The sequence below is a fragment of the Cydia pomonella genome, chromosome 3 (assembly GCF_033807575.1).
Source record: "Cydia pomonella isolate Wapato2018A chromosome 3, ilCydPomo1, whole genome shotgun sequence".
NCBI lineage: Eukaryota > Metazoa > Arthropoda > Insecta > Lepidoptera > Tortricidae > Cydia > Cydia pomonella.
Window position 1 is genome coordinate 2,341,308 of NC_084705.1, and position 24,533 is coordinate 2,365,840.

The following is a 24,533-nucleotide window of genomic DNA, read 5'->3' on the forward strand; positions in this document are numbered from 1 at the left end:
AGCCTTATCCAATAATAATACAAGGAAACTCACCTCACCTCTTGTTGACACACTATTTTTTAATGTGGCCATAATATTCACCAAAACAGGCACTATAACAATGATTGAAAGGCGATTATTATTGATTGTGAGTCAATATTGTGTCACCCCTCGGCACGGCCCAGGCCCAGATATTATTTTGAAGATGTTTACACATGGTCACCAAATCGGGGAAAAGCTGAAGCCATTATCGCATGGTTATGGTTTTCGGTGTAAATACTTGAATAGGGTTGTTTCCAATTTTTTGAAACGCTTATATTACGTTCTACATTAACTAAAAGTTGCCCTAAAATTAAACTTTTATACTAAAAACGGCTTTAAATATGTTAAATTAACAAAATATATTTTGACAGATGCTTTCGCGCCCAAAACGCTCTTTGAAAATTGTGTGACGTCACAGTTTACGGTTTGACACATAACTACATACATACGTAGAAGATACAAACTGTCAACTGACATTTGTCATTTGTTGTTTATCGCCTAACTGTCAACAGTGTCAATCCGAGAGTTGTGACGTCATCAGAATCTTCAATGACGTTTCGAGTTTGGTCACGTGACGTGTGCCAAAAGATATTTTAAATTCAATATTTACTAAAATATGGTCATTACAGGTCCCCTAAAAGTAGTTTAACATGTTCTTATAATCCAAAAGAATTTATTGGGGTACAATTCTGCCTTAAGATTTGTGGAAACAACCCTATTGTTAGTGTACCAGGTAGATTTCCCTATATAGAGAGCATGTATAAGTCGGCGTCCGATCGTAATATTCACCAGATCATGAAGTCTTAGGCGTATCGTGAAACGTGAAAATAATTAGCTCGTTTCAGGACTACGACTCAGAAGTCGTACTCGTTTCTGGGTAGTTTGCCTTTCGGATATCTGAAGCAACCTAACGAACCTATACTACCTAAGTTACACAGTAATTTTACGATTGGGCGGATTTTACGATCGGCCGCCGACATATGAACTGTCGGAGAGGAGTCCCGGAGGGTAATAATTAGGCGCCGAAGAGGTAACAAGTGCCGATGCCGGCACTTCATTGAGGTGCGGGAACATTTTGTTAGAGATGCTGACTCCAGAGTCACCAACCAACGGCAGTACCAGTACTATGACCTCAATGGTTAAAAAGAGTTACAGAATGAACGTCACTAAATTTATTTTATCAAGGAAATTGACAGACGCAGCGGCGGCAACATCGACGTCACAACAGTAATGCAGTGGAAGTTGAAATCCGAACGTCACATTAAGTTTACTCTAGATGTGCCATGAATTGTAATGGCTCCTCGTCTACACGATGGCCTAGCGCTGGACCAGCGAGATGGTCATACGATGGTTGAAACTTGAAACCGCGTTCGAACACGCACTGTGGAATGGGCCACGTATAGATGCGTACTGCTATCGCTGGCCCACTACCTTCGATGTACTGGCGAAAACGCGACACCATGGCCATCACATCGCCATCCCGCTGCGCTATAAGCCATCCGACACTACTGCGCTCTCCACACGCTGGCCTATCTTAGTGAGCCAGTATTATGGCACATCGTATAGAGGAGCCATCGCGTTAGTTTTAACTCGGGTATTTTGCTTTCGTATGTACAGTCGAGTTCATAAATATACATACATTTTTTCACCTTATTGCAATATAATTAAGGTGAAAAAATGTATGTTTATGAACTCGACTTTACGGATGTTCACTTCTGTCGCCAATTCTTAACCGATTCTCGTGAAATTTTGTAGCGAGATTTTATGATTAAATTGATTCTTTTTGTCGATATTTTTTTGGAATTTGACATGAATATAGGTATACACCTTTTTCTTGAGTTGGTTTAAAAGCAAATAAGAGCATAATACAATTAACGCTAATGTGTGAATACCTACTGTGAATTTTGGCGCCAGCGGCGGTAACTCCTAATAACATTAGCAATCGGATGAAGTAATAAATGTAACTGCAAAATACATATTTGCGTATTTAACACACCCCCAAATGTAACAATTGTTAAATCTTTACATTATGCGTAACTGTATTCGGGTAAATAAGAATAAGTATGTACAGTAAGCTGCAGAGATAACTGACCCCTGCAAACACAAATATGCAGGGGGCGTCAGTTATCTCTGCAGTTTACTGTACTTCAGAACATCGGGTAATTCAAATCACACTTTCGGGTTAATTATATGTAAGTTAAAAGTATAAGTAAGTACTGCAATGTTCTGCTGCTAGAGTGCAGCACCAGCACAAACCTTATACGGGATACTATAACAAATACTTTTACGGGATGTTTATTTAGTCACCTGCAATAATTTACGGGCTGAATATATAGGTCACAATGAGCAACTTTCAGTACGTGACCAACGCAGAAATCGCGAAAAAAAAAATTACTGACCCATAGAAAATGTCAAGGTCAGAGAGCCAAAATGTATGAATCAGATATTTTTTGCGATTTCGGGGTTGATCACGTAGTGAAAGTTGCTCAGTTTGACCTATATATTCAGCTCAGCCCGTAAATTATTGCAGGTGTCTAAATAAACATCCTGTATATGCTATGGCGTAAACAGTTGTTTGGCAAGGTTTCACCAATTTTTTGTTACGAATAAAAATGACATTGATGCATCAAAGCGGTTTGTTTACTGTTTGTGCTAGTAGCGCCCCCCTACGTAGAGTTTTGCGTAATCTTCCCTATTAGCGCGGTGTATCAATGTCAAGTTCAAGGTTTCTATTTAGAAAGAAAGAAATAAATAAAATATATTTATTTAACTCCACAACATAGTATATACATATAAAAAGTAGGCATGCAGATGCAGACTTGAAAAAAAATATTTGGATGCTAAAATAGGATCAGCATAATGCCGCGGCAATCCGTGGCGCTGGTTTTCTATGGGGGCTATTTAGGCCAAATGCTGGCAGAACCTCAACCAAGCAAGAGAGCGTGTGTGAACTAGAGTTAAATCGAATCAATCTGTAATGTTCTTAGCAGTCAGCTGTGTGTTTTTTAACTATTTATCAACTACGAGTATTTACGTAGCTATGCTCGGAGATTTGTCCATTTTTTGATGTTGTCGAGCCAGTTCATCCTCCTTCTTCCCCTTCACCGTTTTCTCTCTATTAAAAAAATGGACAAACATGGACGCGGCCACGCTAACAAGACTGGCCAAGCATAGAAAAGACTTTGTAAATGTGACCACCGATGCCCGCTAGGGCATGGCAGCAGAGGAAGAAGCTCGTAGATTGGAATCGGAAATGAGGAGATCCGCAGGAGAACCAAAAATATCGACATAGCTCAGAGAATTGCCAGACTTAAGTGGCAGTGAGCGGGCCACATTGCTCGCAGAACCGATGGCCGATGGGGAAGAAAGGTTCTCGAGTGGCGACCACGTACCGGACAACTCAGCGTGGGAAGGCCCCATACTAGTTGGACCAACGATTTGGTTAAAGTCGCGGGAAACCGTTGGTTGAGGGCAGCGAATAACCGTTCGTTGTGGCCTTTGTCCAGCAGTGGACGTCTTTCGGCTGAGATGATGAGTCATTTTAACAGGCCTAATGGGCCTAAATTGCTCCCCTAGCAACAAGCAATTACTAGGAAATGTCTACATCGATACTAACCCAAACACTATGCGGAATATCTATAAAATTTACACCAAAGTGCTAAAAGATCCGCAAAAGACCCATAACAGTAAATTAGTACCTACTTATACGGACATTACGAATAACAGGCGTCAGTGTTGTCATATTACGCGATTGGGTTTAGAAAACTGAATTGTTATATTTGTTATTGATATTGTTACACAATGGAATTCCTTCTACCATTTTACCATAAACAAGAGCCAAAGAGCTGCTTAAGTTTAATTTTTCATTGATATTTGTTAGTTTGAAAATTAATGGCGCCATACATTAATTTTCCATGACTGAAGCAAAAAACTATAGTTTTAATTGCTTAATAATATTGAAACCAATTGCAGTAGCTTTCATTAAATACATAGAAAACATAGAAGACGAATTGGACATTCAACTTTTAAGGCGTAATGCGGTAGAAATTTTACAGGTGTCGGTGAAATATCGAAAATACTTCCAAGTTTTCTGTTAAATGTCCCATGATTGGTGCCGTTAACATATTATTATACTATTATATACTCTGAATTGTTATACTTTTCATACAAAGAAAACTGCTTGGGGCACAAACAATGAAATCGTATACTATATAACTTTTTGTGACAGTTTTGGACTTTACAATCACAGTGTGGCAATTTGCACACTTAAACATTGGTCAATTTAGGTCATTTATTTCTCATTCTTAAAACTATCTCTTCAAAGTAGGCACTGGTACAATTTTTGTGTAAAAATAATAATTTGTAGCACGTGGCGGTGGTTTCATATAATGGTCAAAGTCAAATATTAAAATGTAGAAAAAAAAACACTGAATTTTGCATTTTAAAAGTATGAATACATGTTTTAATCCTTGTTCCACGCGTTTATGCCCTTTTTTGGTACAAAATTGACGTTTTATATTTCATATTAACTTTCAAAATCGCAAATATTAAGTATAAGGAAAAATTAAGCATAATTTTAAAACTAAATATAAGTCTTAACAATATATTTCCAATTATCTTCTTAACAATATTGTGAAGAATTTTATGGAGAATATACTTCTCCTAGAAATTTTATTGTAACTCTCACAGTTTTCATGAAAAACAAAAACTAAAAATGGGGGTTTAGGGTCTGCAACGCGCATGTAACTCCCCTGGAGTTGCAGGCGTACATATGCTACGGAGATTGCTTACCATCAAGCGAGCCGTATGCTTGTTTGCCACCGTCGTAGTATAAAAAAAGATAATTTGGTTGGTATTAATTAATTTATTAATTGTGACTGTTCCTACTGCTTTTAGCCTTAAAAGTTGTATCAGAAAATGCATTTCAGGTTCGCATAAAATAAAGTGTTAAACTGGAAGACTAACGAGATCATCTATTTAGGTCATTTGTTGGATTTTCTCTCGGCCTAGTAAATATAATACATCCTGGCTACTTTCGCTTAATACTTTCAACCTATTAGTCTAGCGGTAGAAAAACTGTTTATGGCTAGTGCCACTTAGTGCAGCCATCATTATTTAAAACTAGATTTTCTTGTAGCTTCGACCGCACATATACATAGGTAATACGATACACAGTAATGTTTCACATGATAGAAATTGCCGTCAGGTCATTGTGTCATACACGGCTTTCCACGTTTCAAGCGTTACTTTTGCGAATACATTATTGGCAAATTGACGTAGGTTTAACAGAATTTGCGTTTATATTTAACACTGGCTTCAGTTCAGAATAGAAGTTCCTTCTTCATGGTCACATTTTCTTTATGTCCGGTCGAAAATAACGTCAAGAGTTACACCAAGATAAGTCTGCAACGATTTTGATAGCTCACGCAGTGCAAGTGACATTTATACGTCATAATTTCATAGAAGTTTGACGTTTAAAATAACACTTGCACTGCGTGTGCTATCAAAATCTTTGCAGACTTCTCTTGGTCTGAATCTAGCTCCTCTCTTGATTTCAGCCTTCAGTAATGACCATCCTGTAGTTTGGTTAGGGATCCTCTTGATCCTGATCTATCTAAGCATACGTATCCTTAAGTTTGTACCCTTTTAATTTAAAAGATATCTACTAGGCAAGAGGCAAGATAGAAGCAAACTCATATGGAGGATCTAAACAAAATCAAAGCCAACAAACGCATCAAGCGGAAGAAAAATGTGTTTGCTGATCGATGAGTTAAAGAGCTGACGCGAAGAGAAAGCTGGAAAATACTTAAGTCATCATCATCTTTCAAGCACTATCCCGGTTATTTGCCACGTGTAATTATAAATATACACCCTTTTAATACCTTCATTTGTTTCCAGGTGGTGTAGCCAGCGCGTTCTTCTGGGGCATCGTGGGTGACGTATTTGGCCGACGAAACACGCTGACAATGACCCTGCTGCTAGATGGTGTGCTGACGCTGGCACAAAGTACTGTGGCTGATTACCGGTGGTTGTTGGTTGCTAGGTCTATCAATGGCTTCTTAATAGGTTAGTTCCACCAAAGTTTTCATTTGTAGTTCTTCTGGGGTAAAGTGGCGACGAAACTTGCTGTCAATTACTTTACTACTAAATGACGTAGCCGTAGGCGCTAAGACAAAGTACGTAGGCTGACTACCGACATAGAGAAATAAGTAAGCATAGAGTGCTCACTCCATACATCAGCTTTCTTACCAAAACGCTTATTATTTTCGTAGTGTACTTCTTGCATCGAGTAGCGGAATTATCAGTAGTGCTACTTGACAATAGATGTTGCAAAAAACGAAAAGCTAATATTATAACCGGATTAACCGAAACTCTATTTTCAACTCCTGCTTGTACTATTAGTTGTAAATTATTGAGCAATAACATTTTTGGTTAGACGCGACATTCGAGACGTCTAACGTTAAGTAGCGGTACTGATAATTCCGCTACTCGATGCTAGATGTAGACTACGAAAATAATAAGCGTTTGGTAACAAAACTGATGTATGGAGTGAGCACTCTATGTTTCTTTTGTCTCTATGTTACCGATAATTACCGGTAGCTAGATCGATCAACGGCTTCAGTTACATCATAGAATGTGTCTTTAATTTAATCACTGAAAATTTAACCTAATTTTATGACGACGGCGGATATGCTAAGAACGAACTGTCTGCCTTAACTTATATAAGTTACATTCCAATGAAATTGAAATAAAATTTTGTGTTTTTGTCAGTTTATGTGGGGTAAAAGAAACAGTTTATTTTGCTCAGGGTAAGACAAATGGTATGAAGATTCCCTACAAGTCTTTATTCTCCTCCCTCCTCCCATCTTACCTACGTTAGTTCTTCTGGGGTACCGTGGGTGACGGATTGAATAAAAAAAATCTAAATGGGGCTGAAAATTTTGATATGTAGCCTGTAGCTATAATAAAACCTAACTTTGGTATTATTTATTTTGTATAAGTTTCGAATTCCTAGTGCATCTGAAGCACAATCCAGCCCGGCGTTCTTCTGTCCTTTTCTGGCCCAGAATAACCTACAAACAGTAATCTTATTGAATTGACTAATGTATGTTTGCAGGTGGTCCATCGACGCTGACATTCACATACATGTCTGACTTGGTTGGGGAGAGGAGACGGCAGTTCTACCTGACTATAGTTGGGATGAGCTTCGTCGGAGCTTGGCTGATATTACCAGGTACCTAGTTTATTAGGTGGTCCATCTATGTTGACGTTCACATAGGTACTACATGTCTGACTTGGTTGGGGAGAGGAGACGGCAGTTCTACCTGACCATAATTGAGATGAGCTTATATGCTACGAGTATGAGGTAATATTTTGTTACAATAATTTTAAAGTTTTAATACAAATGGGGTAAAATGAATAAGACCGAGTTAGGTATTCGATTATGGATACTTTCTGTAGTCATTCGATAACTAGCTCAAGGCAATCTAAATTAGGTACTTCCGTTTTCAATCAGGATGGAGTCAGGATTTCAGATTTTTAATGAGGATGCAAAAAATCTAAGCGATTGTCAAGTATTCTTTCCTTCTTCTTTATAGTCCTTTAAAAGTGAAACAGTTCGATTAAGTAATTAATTAATGAATGAAAAAAAAAAAATGTCTTAATGATTTTTTTGAATCTATTTTAAAGTGACTGTTGTCTTCTATCTATACCTATTCCTACGTGCTAGTCTCAAATAATTCTAAACTAAATAGTTCTAACGTTATTTTAGCAGCAGAAATTGAGGTATTTTTGTCAAATTGGCGGAATCATGCGGATCGGAAGTGACTGCGAGCACATCTGTAATTGTGTAATAGTGCAATCAATTGATGGATTTAACATCAATGTTTCGAGTTTAAATGCAATTTTACAATCCTTGTCAGTGGAAAAAAAGGAGTTAAATCTCTCATGGTAGAACTGTTGCAAAAGTGTCCAGCTGTCAGCTATAAATAATAGTTCCAAATCTCTCCAGAGTAGCTAAGAACCTAGGCGTTATTGACGGAGTGACGTGCGCTGTCTATGATTTGATTTTTTTTTCAAGTATTCTAGTTATTGTAGCGCCACCTATTTAAGGTTTTTTGATAACATTTTTGGTACATGGAGATTTAATTCCTTACCTCCACCTTCCATAAATAATACTAACGTACAGAAATGACACTTCCTACGAAACCGAAGTTTGACAGCGATGCAGGGACAAATCATGCTGTCTCTACTAATGTATGGCACTATCCCTTTCATCCCTTAGGGTTGTTAAAATTTAAGTCATTATTTTATATGGTTGCGCGGGCGTCACGATGTGCCAACTAATAATTGCTCGGAGCAATTCTAAACCGAACGGAGCCGAGAATGCCCGAACACTCTAGTGTCTCCCCACTTCCTATACGTACCGCCAAAACTGACTCTGCGCAGACGTAGTGTGACAAGGACAATGTTGCATATTATCTCTTGGCTGGCATTTTTATAGGGAGCGTGCATGAACTGTAGGAGGCAGCACAGGAGCCGTCAGATTTTTGGCGCGAGGCGTGTTTTTTGTTCCGATGTAGCCCACAAGATGGCAGAACCTACTATGCACAAGAAAACACGTGACGTGTACATGTGCATGTTTATGGTTCCGATTCAGGCCACAAGATGGCAGACCCTCGAACTCGCACGGTCCCTATTATAGAGATTTGACGTTATGGTGTCACTTACTCATTTTGGTATTGCAAACCATATGAAGGGTACACGGAAAGCGCATGCGTAGTTACTCTTATCGGAAAATGAGATTTTAATCTCAAAATACAGACCTCTTAAGAGGAAAGAGGAGCTCAGCCCCTCTTCCGATTTAGGAATTTTAGGTAAACATATCCGTCGCTAACGAGAGCGTCTCCTGAAATTAGTGCGATAAGGACAACTGCAGTTTAGGCGAAAAACCCTGCGTAAAAATCGAGGTTTCGAACTCGACTATTTCCTCCTCCAAAACTTAACCAATCGCAACGATATTTTGAAATCTAAATAATAATGAAATTTTCTGTGTCGGAATATTTTGCTTTTTTGGCTAATTGATGTCAGATTCACAATTGATGATTGCATAGACAAGCCTAGCTTGTTCGCCGTTTTTAGCAATGTTTGAAGAGCTCTAGCGCTTAAATAAACTAAAATATCAAAAAAACTAAAACAGATATTGATAATATTAATCAGTGTTGAAAAAGTCATTGCTCTAGGGTCGAAAACCACTGAGATAACAGTAGAGTACGTTTGTACCGAGAAATGACCACTCCACTTACCTCTTAATAAACTAAATATTACGTAGCTAGTTATATCTTCTGTTACCTACCAGGTAGAATATAGGTATTAACACGTTTTTAGGGTTCCGTAGTCAACTAGGAACCCTTATAGTTTCGCCATGTCCGTCTGTCTGTCTGTCTGTATGTCCGAGGCTTTGCTCCGTGGTCGTTAGTGCTAGAAAGCTGAAATTCGGCATGGATATATAAATCAATAAAGCCGACAAAGTCGTACAATAAAAAATAAAAAAATTATTTTTTTGAGGGTTTGTCCCCTACACGTAAAGTGGGGGTGAATTTTTTTTTTGCCTCAACCCTACAGTGTGGGATATCGTTGGAAAGGTCTTTCAAAACTAATGGGGGTCTTCAACAAACATTTTTTGATAAAGTGAATATATTCGGAGATAATCGCTCCGAAAGAGAAAAAAAATGTGTCTCCCCCCCTCTAACTTTTGAACCATAGGTCCAAAAAATATGAAAAAAATCGTGGAAGTAGAGCTTAAGAAAGACATTAAATGAAAACTATAGCGGACATTATCAGTTTAGCTGTTTTTGAGTTATCGCAAAAAGTTTCTCCCATAGTAAAAAGACTTACTTTAGGTACTGATTATGCAAATTAACCTATTTGTTTAACTCGCGTGAAAGGTACCGTTTCATCCCTTGGCTAACAATTTACTACACTTTAAGCTCCAGTTTAGCTTATTGTGACGGAAGAGTAACTACGGAACCCTACACTGAGCGTGGCCCGACATGCTCTTGGCCGGTTTTTATTTTAACTGGTCAAGGAATTATACATTTTTACATCGATCCAAATTTTATAAACGCGATAACTCAAAGTGTTATTAAAGTGACTATTAGACATGTTCTTCTCGCGTAGGTACCCTTCATAAACAAAGTTTGGTTCGACCCTAGAACGTGCTTTCCAACTGGCCTCAAATCGTCAGGTGACAATTACTAGATAATAATTAAACAAAAATCAACCTTATATATTAGGTCATTATCTATGAAATTGGCGTTTTGTATGGAGAACTTTTTTGCCGCACAAATTTTTCCAGTAATCTGAGACATTTTTAAGGCACATTTTCTATCTCATATTTTTTTTAATCTGTCCCGTCAGATAAATATAAGTCTTTTAAATAGTCGAGCCGGCAGCACATGAAAAGAGCTGTTTTAAGGGCGGTATTCTGAATACATAAAACAATAAAAGTAGCAAATAATTGTATGTAAAATCGTTGTTATGTAGCGCACTAATGAAATTAAAAAATACTACGAAGTTACTATTAAAAAATAAACTATGAGGGCTCCTCTACACGATGGCCCAGCGTAGGCCAGTCCAAGGGACGCAGCTATGCGGTGAAATGAGATAGCAATATCACTTGCTCCCTCTAACGCATAAATGCGTCCCTAGGACTGGCCTACGCTGGGCCATCATGTAGAGGAGCCATGACATGACTAATACTTATGAACAAAAAACGCCAATTTCATAGGTAATGACCCAATAAGTAGTTATAAGGTTCATTATGGCTATGAACTTGTGGTGGTAATTAGTGAGTTTTGCTTGTCACCTGGTCAACTATTTGTGCGCGAGTCCGACTCGCACTTGGCCAGTTTCTATTTTTGTATGTGATTTGGATATTTTTTTTGTTTGAAACGTCAATATTAAATAGCTTCTTTTCAGTTAGGTCGTTGACATTAATGACATGTGTCTCGAATAATAAAGTTATAAAGAATTAGAAACACATCACACATCTGATTATACTTATATGTAACTACTTTCACATTAGAATGCAAGATATATATTAATAATAAAGAAATCTCTTGATATTTAGTAGGCCAGCACTTTCATCGACCCGGTATGAAAGTGTTTACTTTGCTGAATGCATTGCCGGCGGGGACACATGACATGACAATGTGTCATCATGTCAAACCTGACGATTTGGAGATCAAGGCCATTGTATGTGGGCACAGATCACTGACTTGTTAGACGGAACATGCATTAAGACACGTGGTCACAACGCGCGGACATAACTAAAGTATTATTTAGATTAGACATTTGACAAGAACACTTAATTGCGATGTTCTAACGAGATTACCGGTAAGTAAGTAAGTAAATATTCTTTATTGCACCACAAAGAAGACAAATTTAAAAAACAGATTTACAATGTAAAGAAAGGTAGCAACAGGCGGTCTTATCGCTGTATGCGATCTCTTCCAGACAACCTTAGGGTACCGGTGTGAAAGTCTTACTCTTAATTAATTTACTTACTCCTATAAATAAATAAATTCATTTATTTCGACCAACTTATGATCATATCACATTACATTAGTATATTACACTAAATGTCTTTCCCATCACGGAACAATGGTGTTCCGGACCTTTGGGAGGCGTGCGCGGAGCCGAAGCCAACACGTAGAGGCCCTTTTGACACTTCAATTAAATGTAAGGGGTACACCTAGCGGATGTTGCCCTTGCCCGTGTCATGGGACGCACGCAGAGGCAGTACCCGTCAGGGCGTAAGGACTATTTGAGAGTTGATGGACACTAAATTATTATTATAATAGTTAAAAATAAAATGCCATGCATGCCTATGCCATGCGTTTTTCTAAACTGTTGACATCTTAGTTATTCTAAATACAGACAGAAACTCCTCCTACTTGGTAGTTAGCCGTCACGATTACCAGTGAGCGCGTAAAGTTAAATTATGAATAAACACTTAGATCAGAGACAGACTTAGACTCAAAAATATATATATTGCAATAAAATGAAGCGCCGTGCATTATAATGGATAATTTACAAGTATTATGAGTGATTATGTATTTATTTTACAATGTGGAGTCTGTCATAAGTAGTCTATAGTCAATGGTCAAGTATTTGCATAGGTAGATCATTGATTACTTTTCTTGTGCGTGTGCAAAACCTGATTAGGTATGTACTGATTGGTACTAATGATATGCATGTCATTATTTATTTTATTCGATTATTCATTAAAATAATAAATGTGATTTTGGACTATTTGGAATTGCTGTTTAGGGGCCCATTTCTCGAACGATATTAGTCTAATATTATTAGTCTACGAACTGTCAAGTCGTATGGGTTACCATGGCAACACACTAATAATAATAGACTAATACCGTTCGAGAAATGGGCCCCTGATGTGAAACTGATACTATGCCTTTTATTTTTAAAACACCTTTGCAATACAATTAAATGTTGTCATTGCTTTTATTACCCCCTACGTAAAAAGGGGGGTATTTTATGTTTGACATCAATATCTGTCTTGTCTGTCTGTAGCATCGTAGCTCTCCAACGGATGGGCCGATATTGATGCGGTTTTTTAAAAGTTAGTATATAAAATGGTTACAGTAGGTACAATTAAACCACCACCTTTTTAATGAAACACGTTTGATATTGTTTTTCCCAGTGATATTTCCGTAGATTTCACGACTGATGTGGAATTTTAATAATGTGTCTGGAAAATAACCTAATTTCAGAAAATGATCGGAAATTACCATCGATGCTACCTCAGCTCCTACAATGGATATAGTATGCATTGTTGCATGTGAATTCTGTTCAGGTCTTTGTACAGCGTTGACACAGATACATTCTATTATGGCAGAGCGATTTGATGATGATCGATCTCCCATGCGGAGGATCGCCTATTTTATTGATGGAGTTTGTACATTCAAAACAGTTCATGATGTAAGATGTGTCCCGCCAGGATTCTTGCCGGTCCCATTTTGGGATACTCTCCTACAAATTAGGAGGGATTTAAATCTTCTCGGGTCAGAGATGTATGGTTAGAGCCGGTGTAGCTTTATTTGACGTTCCTAGGCGCATTGTTATGCCTACTTGAAAAATAAACTATCATTATGCATTTATTTTAACCTTTCATATACGAGTATGTCTGGTGTTCAAACCTTGCTTGTGTTGTAGGCATAGAACAGAAAAAATCGTTCTTGAAGAAATGCAAAAAGCTGGCTAAAATTTCAGGGTTAAGGAGAAAGAACTTTTGTGTCATTTTAGGTGGGGTTAGGTTTGGTACTTATCTTACTTCATCTATTAATGTTTTTTCCTTGTTGTTTTTTTATTGGTAATGATGATAATTTCTGCTTTTCGGCAGTGGATACGATTGGTATCCAAAATAAATATAACTTTTTTAAAAGGTTATACATTTTTTTCATGTATTAATTTTTTACCCTAACTTATCTCTAACAGTACACATTGAGACAACAAACAAATAAAGTACGGGGAATACCTTACTTATATTCAACTATTAGGAATAGTCCATTATAAAAGCTGTAATTTCCCATAATAACCCATAATTTCTTTCACAGCTATAGCGTGGCTCATCATCCCATTCAAGGTCGGCTACACCACCATCCTTCCCATCTACTCCTGGCGTCTCATGCTACTCGTCTGCAGTCTCCCAGGCTTTATCGCCGGTATCTGGACCTGGACTCTTCCAGAGAGTCCAAGGTTACTGTGTGATACGAACAGAAGCGATGAGGCTCTACAGATTCTGGCCAGGATTCATAAGAAGAATAGGGGGAAGACCGAGTTTAAGGTCAGTTCACAGAGACAAACATTTCAATATCTACGGCCGGAGAAAGGCCTTCCTCAAGTGTGCAAATTTCATCCAACGGTTCTATGAGGTCCCGTCTGCCGATGATATCTAAAGCCCAATAAATAAATTACGTACTGAAGCCAATAGGGATATTTACAAATGTCACGGGGACCTTTCGTAAAATATTATAGAATAAGAAGATATGGGCATAACGTATACTTACACTTGTGATAACTTTTAATGTGTTATTGAAATTCTATTCTATTAGATAAGATCAGTCACACTACACTACATACTGCTATTTTATCGTCACAGATCGATCGTTTGCAGCGTGTGGGTCGTTTGTCTGCCCTTTTACGCATTCTTTAAAATTCATCTGATAAAGCTGATACACATTCATATTTGTTATGATATCATTTGATAACTTAACTTTAAATTAAGCGTTATACTCTACAGCTGTTTGTAGTTTGTTATGTTATGTAGTATGTATATGTTGACAAAGTAATCATTTTTGTAACCAAACACCTTGAATTCCAGGTGAAGAAGTTGATCCAAGATAACATTTTCGGCGGAAAGTCGCTGGGTGAGGAAGAGAGCAGGACAAAGACGCTATTTATCGGAGTCCTCAAAGACCTGAAGATCTTCGTGTCAAAGAGCTACGCTGTCAAATCCAGCCTCATCCTCTTTGCGTTCTTCGCTAATATGGCTGCGTAAGTTCCTTGCTTCCTTTTTAACGATGACTTGTCATAGAAAATACATTTTCGTGGGCAAGTTTATTTGGCAAAGCAAATAAGTAGAACGAGACCTGATTATTGGAGTTCTCAAGAACTTAAAAACTTTGCTGTTATGTTTTATGTTACCTTTATTTTATTTATGTTCTAAGCATTGTTCTTGTTGACTAAATACAAGTGAATTATATAAACTAAAAATGTAAAATAACAGGGAGTCGAATCAGTATTACCTCATCTTCTCAAGAAGCACACGACCAGGATCTTAACGGTCTTTGTTTCTAACATTAAATTTATATTAGTTTGTATCCTTTTTCAGTGGTTTCGGCCTGAACCTCTGGATCCCAGCATTACTTCTCCGCATGCAAGGCCAAGAATGTAAGGCGGTACCTCAGACCGCCAAACTATTCAGTTCAGCCAACAGCACTTGGAGTGAGAGGAACACAAGCGTTGTCGACGTGGTCCAATGCAGTGGCGATATCAGTGACGATGTAAGGTTTTTACGTTGACTGACGTTCTTGCCGGTAAAAGCCACACTAGCGTCTCCCGAGCGTCGGCGTCTAGTCAACTCTATGGCTGCTGCTCGACTCACGGTTGGCGCAACTGTGCAGCAACGCAATTCTCCATAGCGCTGACTAGACAGCGACGCTCAAAAGACGCTAAGATTTTAAGGATGACCTCAATTAGTTGAAATCTTTTCATGAATGATTATTTGTGAAGTATTGTTTTGTGAAGTCAGTTCCTATTTGTTAAAAGTAGGTAAAGTAAAGCTACCGTACCGTTTGCGTAGGTAAGCTCTATAGTGCTCGACATGCTAATACCCTGCTATCGCCTTTATTGACAATAAGTAACCTTTTAAAGATGAAATGCACTGGGACAGTATCGAGTACTCAAATTACAGACAATAGCCTTCTACCTTATCTCACCTTGCATTACCTTAGCTCGTCTACATTAATATTTAGCCATTTTTTACTGCAATAATTTGCTATCCGACTGAAAATCCTAACCATAAATCTTCCAGATCTTCACCTCCGGCCTAATCGTAGGCGCCTGCTGCGTTCTTGGCAACGCGTTCTGCGCGCTACTCTCCCGCAGCGGCGCGCGCGGCGTGCGCTACTCCGCGGCCGCATGCGCATTAGCATGCGCGCTAGCGTGCGGCGTGCTAGCGGCGTGTGCATGCGCGTGCGCTAGTAGTAGCAGGATAGCGGTGGCGGCTGCGGCTGCGCTGAACGCGGCGTCGTTAAATGGGAATGTGCTGCTGATTAGGCTGCTGTTGCATGCATTGCCACCGAAACTTAGGTAAGTTACAGTCATTCTTTATTTTTGGAGAGAACCTGTCACAATTCGGCTCAACCCGGTCCTTCGTTGATGTAAACATTAACAAAAGGATGCTTAAGTACAAATTTAACAGCTAAAGAACATGGCACTATAATGTAATTACTATAATGGCTCCTCTACACGATGGACCAGAGCTGGACCAGTGAGTTGGCTATGCGTTGGTTATGACTCCTCTACACGATGGCCCAGTGCTGGACCAGCGAGATGGCCATACGATGTTTGAGAGCACGCACTATGGAATGGGCCACGTGTACGTACCATCGCTGGCCCACCACCTTAGATGTGCGGAGGAAAAACCGACACTGTGACCATCCCATCGCCACGGTCTCCCGCCGCGCTATAAGCCATCCGACATCACTACCCTCTCGACACGCTGGCTCATTTAAGTGGGCCAGTTTGGTGGATAGCCCATCGTGTAGAGGAGCCATAACAGTAAATTGATCGTCACAAAACATGAAACCTGGTTTACTTAGCATTTAAAAATCGGTGTGCAGTATTTCTTCCTCATACCAAAAATCATTATAATCGTAGGTGAAAAACGCGTAAGGTAAGGAGCGTATAAGAAAGAAAGAAAGAAAGAAAATATATTTATTAACATCATAATTTGTACAAACATTTGACAAAACTGTAAAATCACAGGATTCCAACTTGGCATATTGCCACAGCAAACCATGGCGCTGTTTTTTATGTTAATCAAATTGGTTTTTTTTTTTCGCAGTGGACTAGGGGTTTGCTGGGGCGCGTGGTGGGGCCGAGCTGGAGGTGTGGCCTCAAACCTAGCTGTTGGAGTCCTACTGGACTTCTCATGCCCTGCGCCTTTCATATCCGTCGCAGCTCTGCTAGCTGGTAAGTCAACATCTAACTGCATTTCTTCCATATGGATTTGATGATTGCCGGTGTGATATTTAATATACACACACTCCGTGCGATCGAAAGAGACGGATATTGTTATCATGCTATCGCGTCGATAACTGCGGTTATGTTAGGCCCGCCAATCTAGTCCGAGAGAGTTCCGAGGTGTTGTGGCTTCAAACCTAGCTGTTGGAGTTCTACAACAATTCTCATAGCCCGGTCCGTTAATATCTGGCGCTGTTCAACCTGTTAGTGTAGTGTTGCTATGTCTTATCTCTGGCGCATACGTCACACCTAACGCAGGTGAGGGTAGACAGTTCTTACTGGGTGTTAATAGGAGTGGTGGTGCGAGTTGGAGCCAAGCCCCGTAGTAACTCTAATCCTAAACTTCAGGGTGTCCTAGGGACACTACAGGTAGTAAGATAACTTCTTAGTTTATTCCTTCCATATGGATTTGATGATCGCGAGTTACCTACGTGATATAGGCACATACGGCGCGATTGATAGAGACGGAAATTGTAGTTATCATGCTATCACCTCGATTACTCCGGATCGTCTCATGCCGGGTACAGATATTGGGTCCACGTAGGCCACTGTACTCTACTGTAAATGTGAAATGAGAGCCAAGTTTAATACAGCGGAACTCTGTTACGGGTCCATATTGGGTTGCATGAAAGTTTAAGTCTTAAGTATCTTTGATACGCATAACAACTTGTGTCATAATCATCATTGCGCAAACAAATGAAAAATCATATTATATTGTGGCATGCATTTTTAGCCATAATATTTGATGACATACATAGCAGTTGTCATTTTCTTTGTGCATACCTAAGGAACTTAACCTAAAATTTTATGCGAATTAAATTTATGATTATAAAAATTGTGACAACTCATTTATGACAAAAACCCAGTTATGCTCAGGAATAATTCTGACTAAAGATTTTTATGACTTACAATTTTATGCATAAAGTGACTAAAAATATGACAAATGTTGTTACGCGACCAGAGGGAGTCCTCTTTATTACATCCCAAGTAAACTAGAACTTGGCGCCCGTCCGTATAGATCTAAATTTTTTGCCGGCGAAGTCCACAACGACTATTTTTAGGTTTCCGTAGCCAAATGGCAAAAAACGGAACCCTTATAGATTCGTCATGTCCGTCTGTCTGTCCGATTATGTCACAGCCACTTTTTTCCGAAACTATAAAAGCTATACTGTTCAAACTTGGTAAGTAGATGTATTCAATGAACCGCATTAAGATGTTTACACAAAAATAGAAAAAAAAACAGTAAAATTTGGGGGTTCCCCATACTTAGAACTGAAACTCAAAAAAACTTTTTTCATCAAACCCATACGTGTGGGGTATCTATGGATAGGTCTTTAAAAATGATATTTAGGTTTCTAATATATATTTTTTCTAAACTGAATAATTTGCGCGAGAGACACTTCCAAAGTGGTAAAAAGTGTCCCCCCCCCCCGTAACTTCTAAAATAACAGAATGAAAAATCTAAAAAAAATATATGATATACATTACCATGCAAACTTCCACCGAAAATTGGTTTGTACCAGATCTAGTAAGTAGTTTTTTTAATACGTCATAAATGGTACGGAACCCTTCATGGGCGAGTCCGACTCGCACTTGGCCGCTTTTAATATATTTTTTCTTGAGCAGAATGTAACCCTACTATTTTCATCTCTTTTCAGTATCAATTGTGGCCATAATGCTGATAAAAATGGACGAACAGAAAGAAGAAAGAACTGAACCGGAAGCAGTTGAAAAGAGCACAGGACTGGACAGATACATATCGACACACATGTAAAGGAAAAACGCATCTATTAGCTGGGATTCAAAGTTGATTTTCAAAGTGCCTTATTAAGATTAAGTTATTTTTTGAAGTTATGTTCATATTGTATGGAAGAATGAAAAAGGAGGCTAAAGAGAACGAGAAAACTTCGGTTTTGCTTGTATGAATGAAAATTGGAGACGTGCTTTAATGAGAATAGGTATATTTATGGACAATGGACATTATGTGGAATCTAGGAAATTAAAAGTCGAATATAACAAATTTAATTATGCCTTAACCTTTATATGTGTCGATATCGATATGATGAAGATGTTTTTCGCTCTTGGTTAACTCAAGTTTTCAGTGAGCGATAGATGGGAGTCCAGTCGCAACTTTGTGCCTAATTTTAATTCATTTACAATACAAGATACATAACAAAAATAAGAACCTTAAAATTAGTTGTATCGTTCTATTTTTGTTTACGGGATATATAAAAGAAAAGGTTTTTTGTACAAGTCCATATGGAATATTACGTACTTATTATGGTTATTTTTTATGTAATTTTGTATTTTGAATTGTATGTACATTCAAAGATGGTCTTTGGATGGTCTGTGATTATTGGTAATGATTATGACAATTTGTAAAACTCTTGATTAATCCAATATACTTAGTGCGATTTTTGTGCAGGACTGTAGACAATGTGGTGTGATTATTTATTTATACGTAGGAATATATTTGAGGTATGTAGATATTTGTTTTAAACAGGGGCCCATTTCTCGAACGGTATTAGTCTAATATTATTGGTGTGTTGCCATGGTAACCCATACGATTTGACAGTTCGTAGACTAATAATATCAGTCTAATAACCATACATAATATTAGACTCATAACGTTCGAGAAATAGGCCCCTGGGGCCCATTTCTCAACCATTATTAGCAATTTAGCATACATCGGGGTTTTTGGTGCGAAGATGTTTTCGTGTATTTATAACTTTGTTTATTGTGACCAAACTATGAATTAAAAATAGACGCTCCAAATGCTCATAGAAATATTAAAATAGTATCGGTTTTAATAGTTTATACCTGTTTTTTGGCTACAGTAAAACATTCCCGCACCAAAAACCCCGACGGTATGAGTCTAATATTATTAGTGTTTTGCCATGGTAACCCATACGACTTCACAGTGTAAGACTTAGGGCTCATTTACACGGTGCGAGAACTCGCATGCGAGTTTCGTTACATTGCGGTATTTGATCGGTCGCCGAATTAGTTGTAACCTCAATAGTCCGCAATGTAACTAAAATCGCATGCGAGTTCGCGCGCCGTCTAAATGAGCCCATAGTCTAATACCGTTCGAGAAACGGACCCCAGGTGATACTGTACAAAAAACTGTGTGGATGGAAATGAAAAAAACTGTACTTACCTACTGATATGGTATTCACAAAAAACTTAGATAGGACAAGAGAAACTGTAGGGAATTATAATACTGTTCATTTTGCCCCGAGCAAATTAAATTATTTTCCTCTTACCCAAATTAGGAATTGGTGACATATGTAATACAATGAGTTTTATAAAATATTAATACCTTAAGAATCCCTGGTAAGCTCGGCCGGATTTCACCTTCCCATACGAACAACGTTTTGCCCTAATTTGAAAACTACGTGCTGGATTGTAATGAAACTTCGCACGTATAATGACATGAGGTATATCTAGTCCTGTAGTCCTGTAATTAGTCTATATATATACTCGTTGCTCCAGTTTATAAAACAAACGAAATAGAGCAAAAACAAGTTTTGTATGAAAAAAAAAAAAACATAAATTCTCTGTATATTTTAACTATGGTATCTGAAGCTACATAAAAACTAATTACAAGACTGGATATAGGGAGCGTGCATGAACTGTAGGAGGCAGCACAGGAGCCGTCAGATTTTTGGCGCGAGGCGTAAATGTGATGTTTTTTGTTCCGATGTAGCCCACAAGATGGCAGAACCTACTATGCACAAGAAAGCACGTGACGTGTAAATGTGCATGTTTATGTTTCCGATTCAGGCCACAAGATGGCAGACCCTCCAACGCGCACGGTCCCTATACCTCATCGTATTAGAAGTACAAAGTTTTAGAGCAATTTAGCCAGTCATTTTACACACACCTTAGAACCTAAATGGTCGCGTACTGTGCGGTTCAAGAGGAATTTCCTCCCGCGGACGCTCCGGCTGTGGAATGAGCTCCCTTCCGAGGTTTTCCCGAGGGTCTACAGTATGTGGTTCTTTAAAAAAGGAGTGTACAGGTTTTTAAAAGGTCGGCAACGCGCATGTAACACCTCTGGAGTTGCAGGCGTCCATAGGCTGCGGTGACTGCTTACCATCGGGCGGGCCGTATGCTTGTTTGCCACCGTCGTGGTATATAAAAAAAAAAGAAACAATTAGAGCGTAACTAAGTATAACTACGTTTGTATCGGGAACTTGCTGGGGACCCTTAACAGAGCTGTGTTTTGTGCCTCAATAATTCGCGTAAATAGTAGCAGTGCGTCATATATTTACTGCCTCGCTAACGGCTCGGCTTTATAACTATTATTAATTCTCTTAATCCCCGATTTAAAACGTAATAGCTCTGCTCGCGTAACGTAGCCAACATGCCAATCGTTAACGCTCCGTAGCGTAGCGTATCTCTCTCTCACTCTTCTATATTAGTGCGACAGTGACAGTTGTCTTTCGCTACGGAGCGTTAACGATTGACATGTTACCTAAGAGCGCTGTTCAGCGTCATTTACTTCAGCTATCAAAGCGGCTATATAGTTTGTGACATTCATGATGATGCGCAGATTTGTCAAATCTAACCTTTAATTACATGACAATACGAGCCAAGGCACGCGTCTTCGTGAATGACACGATCTATATATTTTATATTACACGTCTTACTTTTTTTTTGTCTATGGATTTCATAGATATTCGACATCAGCTTTTGTGTATCAAAGATGTAAAAAAGCTCTTACATTCCTAAAAAAATAGTTGTAAGTATTTTTATATAAGTTGTACGAGTACTATTTATAATAAAATAATGAAATATTAAATTGATTTTTATATCATTGTCTTTTAATAAAACTTTCTGACCAATTTTTAAGTCTAAAAATGATGCGCACACACCGACATCATTATATCTGTACCTTATAATGATGTCGGCGTGTGCGCATCATTTTTAGACTTAAAAATTGGTCAGTGGACATGGTTTAGACTTAGACTGACACACATTCGTTACGGCTGTAGGTAAGTAATGAGCAGACAAGTTTTTGTGGCAAAATAAAATTATTGACAAAATCAAATATCGACATGTCTATTATCGATGTTACCTTAGCGTATTTTTAACATTGTATAAAAAGATAGCTACCGCGAAATACACAACACGTTCCATATCTTCTTTGATACACTCATTGGTAGTTTTCTTATTTTTTGACACTGTATTCTACAGTTTACGTTTTTATTTTTAAATACTCAAAATATGAAATAAAGAAAGTATGGTCGGATTTGTAATTGATTTATAGAATTTACATCTTTTAATTATGAATCTATGACTGATTTACCGATGGTATTGTTTGTCGATGTTTCATTTTCTCAAGCACTCGTTTTTGCCAAAAAAAACTTCTGTTATTGTTTATTTTTTTCTTGTATTAGGAGAGTTGAGGCGAATGCTTACACACACAGCTATACAGAGTCTACAGCTACAAAATCGATCTCTGTCACTCTAATTACGGCTTCATTGGAGTAAAAGAGAAAGAACCCCGCAATTTGCGAATTTCTGTTTTCGCGGTAGGCCCCCGGTACTGAATGAATGAATGAACGAGTGAATGTGACTTCGGCGCACGATATTGAGCTAAAAAAAGTGCACCATGGGCGGGACAGCAATTTTCGAGACGCTGCGCTGTGAGTTTCTTTAAAATAAAATAATCCAAAAAACCAAAACATGGCGGCACAAATATTGATGATATTGATCTTATTTGAAAAAATCATTGCTCTAGGTTACAAATCCAGGGAGGAAACAGTCGCGAGCGTTTGTATGGAAAAATCGCAACTAGGAATTCCTCTTAAAAGGGGTAATAAAATACTTTTTAGAATTTGTTGGGTATTTATTAACATATATTGTCATACAATTTGTTTCGAAGATAGCTATTATAAATAGATACCTCAAAGCTGGCCCGAAAAAAATAATTTACAACTATTTTGTTAGAACAATGACAATTAGGGAATTCAACCGGACAATATGTTGGTATAAATAAATAAATATTATAGGATATTATTACACAAATTAAGGCCCACAGTAAGCTCAATAAGGCTTGTGTTGTGAATACTTAGGCAACGATTATTTATAAATACTTAAATACATAGAAAACACCCATGACTCACGAACAAATATCCGTGGTCCTCACACAAATGAATGCCCTTACCAGGATTTGAACGCGGGAACATCGGTTTCATAGGCAGGTCACTACCCACTAGGCCAGACAGGTCGTCAAAATACGTATGTGTAGTAATTTTGTATTATTCGATAATCTCACGCCATATATTTGATGTAGGTACCGATCTATAAACTTAATAGGGACCGTGCGCGTTGGAGGGTCTGCCATCTTGTGGTCGGAATCGGAATTATATACATGTACATTTACACGTCACGTGTTTTCTTGTGCATAGTAGGTTCTGCTATCTTGTGGGCTACATCGGAACAATAAACATCACATTTACGCCTCGCGCCAAAAATCTGACGGCTCCTGTGCTGCCTCCTACAGATCATGCACGTTTCTTATAACATTATCTTAAAATTTACACATACTTAACCGATACAGCGGCAGTATCATGATTGCATTTTTATCACTTGTCATGTCATGTGTCACTTTCGCACTTATATACTTGTTAGAACGTGACAGGTATGATGACAGATGATAAAAACCTACGATCTTAGCCCTAGCGCAACCCTTGTACAGTCAACCAATTTGAATCCTAGGCCACTATAGAACCTTGTCGCTTTAACTACTAGATACTTGACACGCATCACTCAATAAGCACTGTCGTAGAAGTCATTATGGCATGGTTCTATAGTAGCCTAGGAATCAAATTGGTTGACTGTACATACACCTGACATCTGACTTATAATTCCATAGATCTGGAGGCATAGATATAAGAAGTAAGGAGATTTATAACGAAGCATAATTTCAACGAGTCTCGCTGTCTCCAACTGTCCCCCACCACATCATTAAAGGCGTGGCCAGACAACCAACTCACGCGCTGTGATTGGCCAAACCGCGCGGTGTAGGAGCCTAGAGCGGCGGCACTAGAGTGAGGACAATTCGATAGAGCTATCGATATTTTACATGTTCTGAACATGAGTAACATGACCTTAGAGTTTTGACATTTTTGTTTTAAGAAATAATTGCCATAGACTTAATTTATATTCCTTTAAATTTTTGACCTTATTTACAAGCTAAGAATTTTAAGGTACGTGTAAGGTATATTAGTTGATCCATAAGTTCTCTCACAAAGGTTTTTACTGATAAAATGTAATACAAAGCTTTTAATTTAAAAAAAAACATGTACCATGATGCGAAAGCTTGTTTATGCTTAACTAATCAAATTGGTTTAAATTTTAGTCATTATTTGATGTAATGTTTGTTTAAATTGTTTACTTTGGGATTGTCGTTAGACGTGAGCGCTTCATTTAAAAAATAGTTTCAGTTTATTATAGCATATTTCGTCACCAGTTGAAAGCAATTCCAGCATGTTACATAGAGTTATGAAGAACTGCGAAAGCAAGTTATAGTAAATTATATTGTAAGTATAATGCACAATTAAATAAGCTTTTAAATCATATGTACGAATAATAAGGAAAGAGTAATCATAATTATCAGTAAAAATCTTTCTGATAGAACTTTTGGATCGACTAAGTATAACAATATACTA

At 38.1% G+C, this 24,533-nt stretch overlaps 1 protein-coding gene across 1 annotated transcript in view; it reads left to right on the top strand.

The window, feature by feature from the left end:
• LOC133515773 (synaptic vesicle glycoprotein 2B-like) overlaps positions 1 to 19,185 on the top strand; it is a 40,978-nt gene extending 21,793 nt beyond the window's left edge. The window contains exons 4-11 of the mRNA XM_061848358.1: positions 5,920 to 6,087; positions 7,139 to 7,255; positions 13,659 to 13,888; positions 14,426 to 14,598; positions 14,936 to 15,107; positions 15,638 to 15,915; positions 16,673 to 16,800; positions 18,510 to 19,185. Coding sequence (XP_061704342.1) covers positions 5,920 to 6,087; positions 7,139 to 7,255; positions 13,659 to 13,888; positions 14,426 to 14,598; positions 14,936 to 15,107; positions 15,638 to 15,915; positions 16,673 to 16,800; positions 18,510 to 18,625 — 1,382 coding nt within the window. The 3' untranslated portion in view covers positions 18,626 to 19,185. The remainder of the gene's footprint in view (positions 1 to 5,919; positions 6,088 to 7,138; positions 7,256 to 13,658; positions 13,889 to 14,425; positions 14,599 to 14,935; positions 15,108 to 15,637; positions 15,916 to 16,672; positions 16,801 to 18,509) is intronic.
• The last annotated feature ends 5,348 nt before the right edge of the window (positions 19,186 to 24,533 follow it).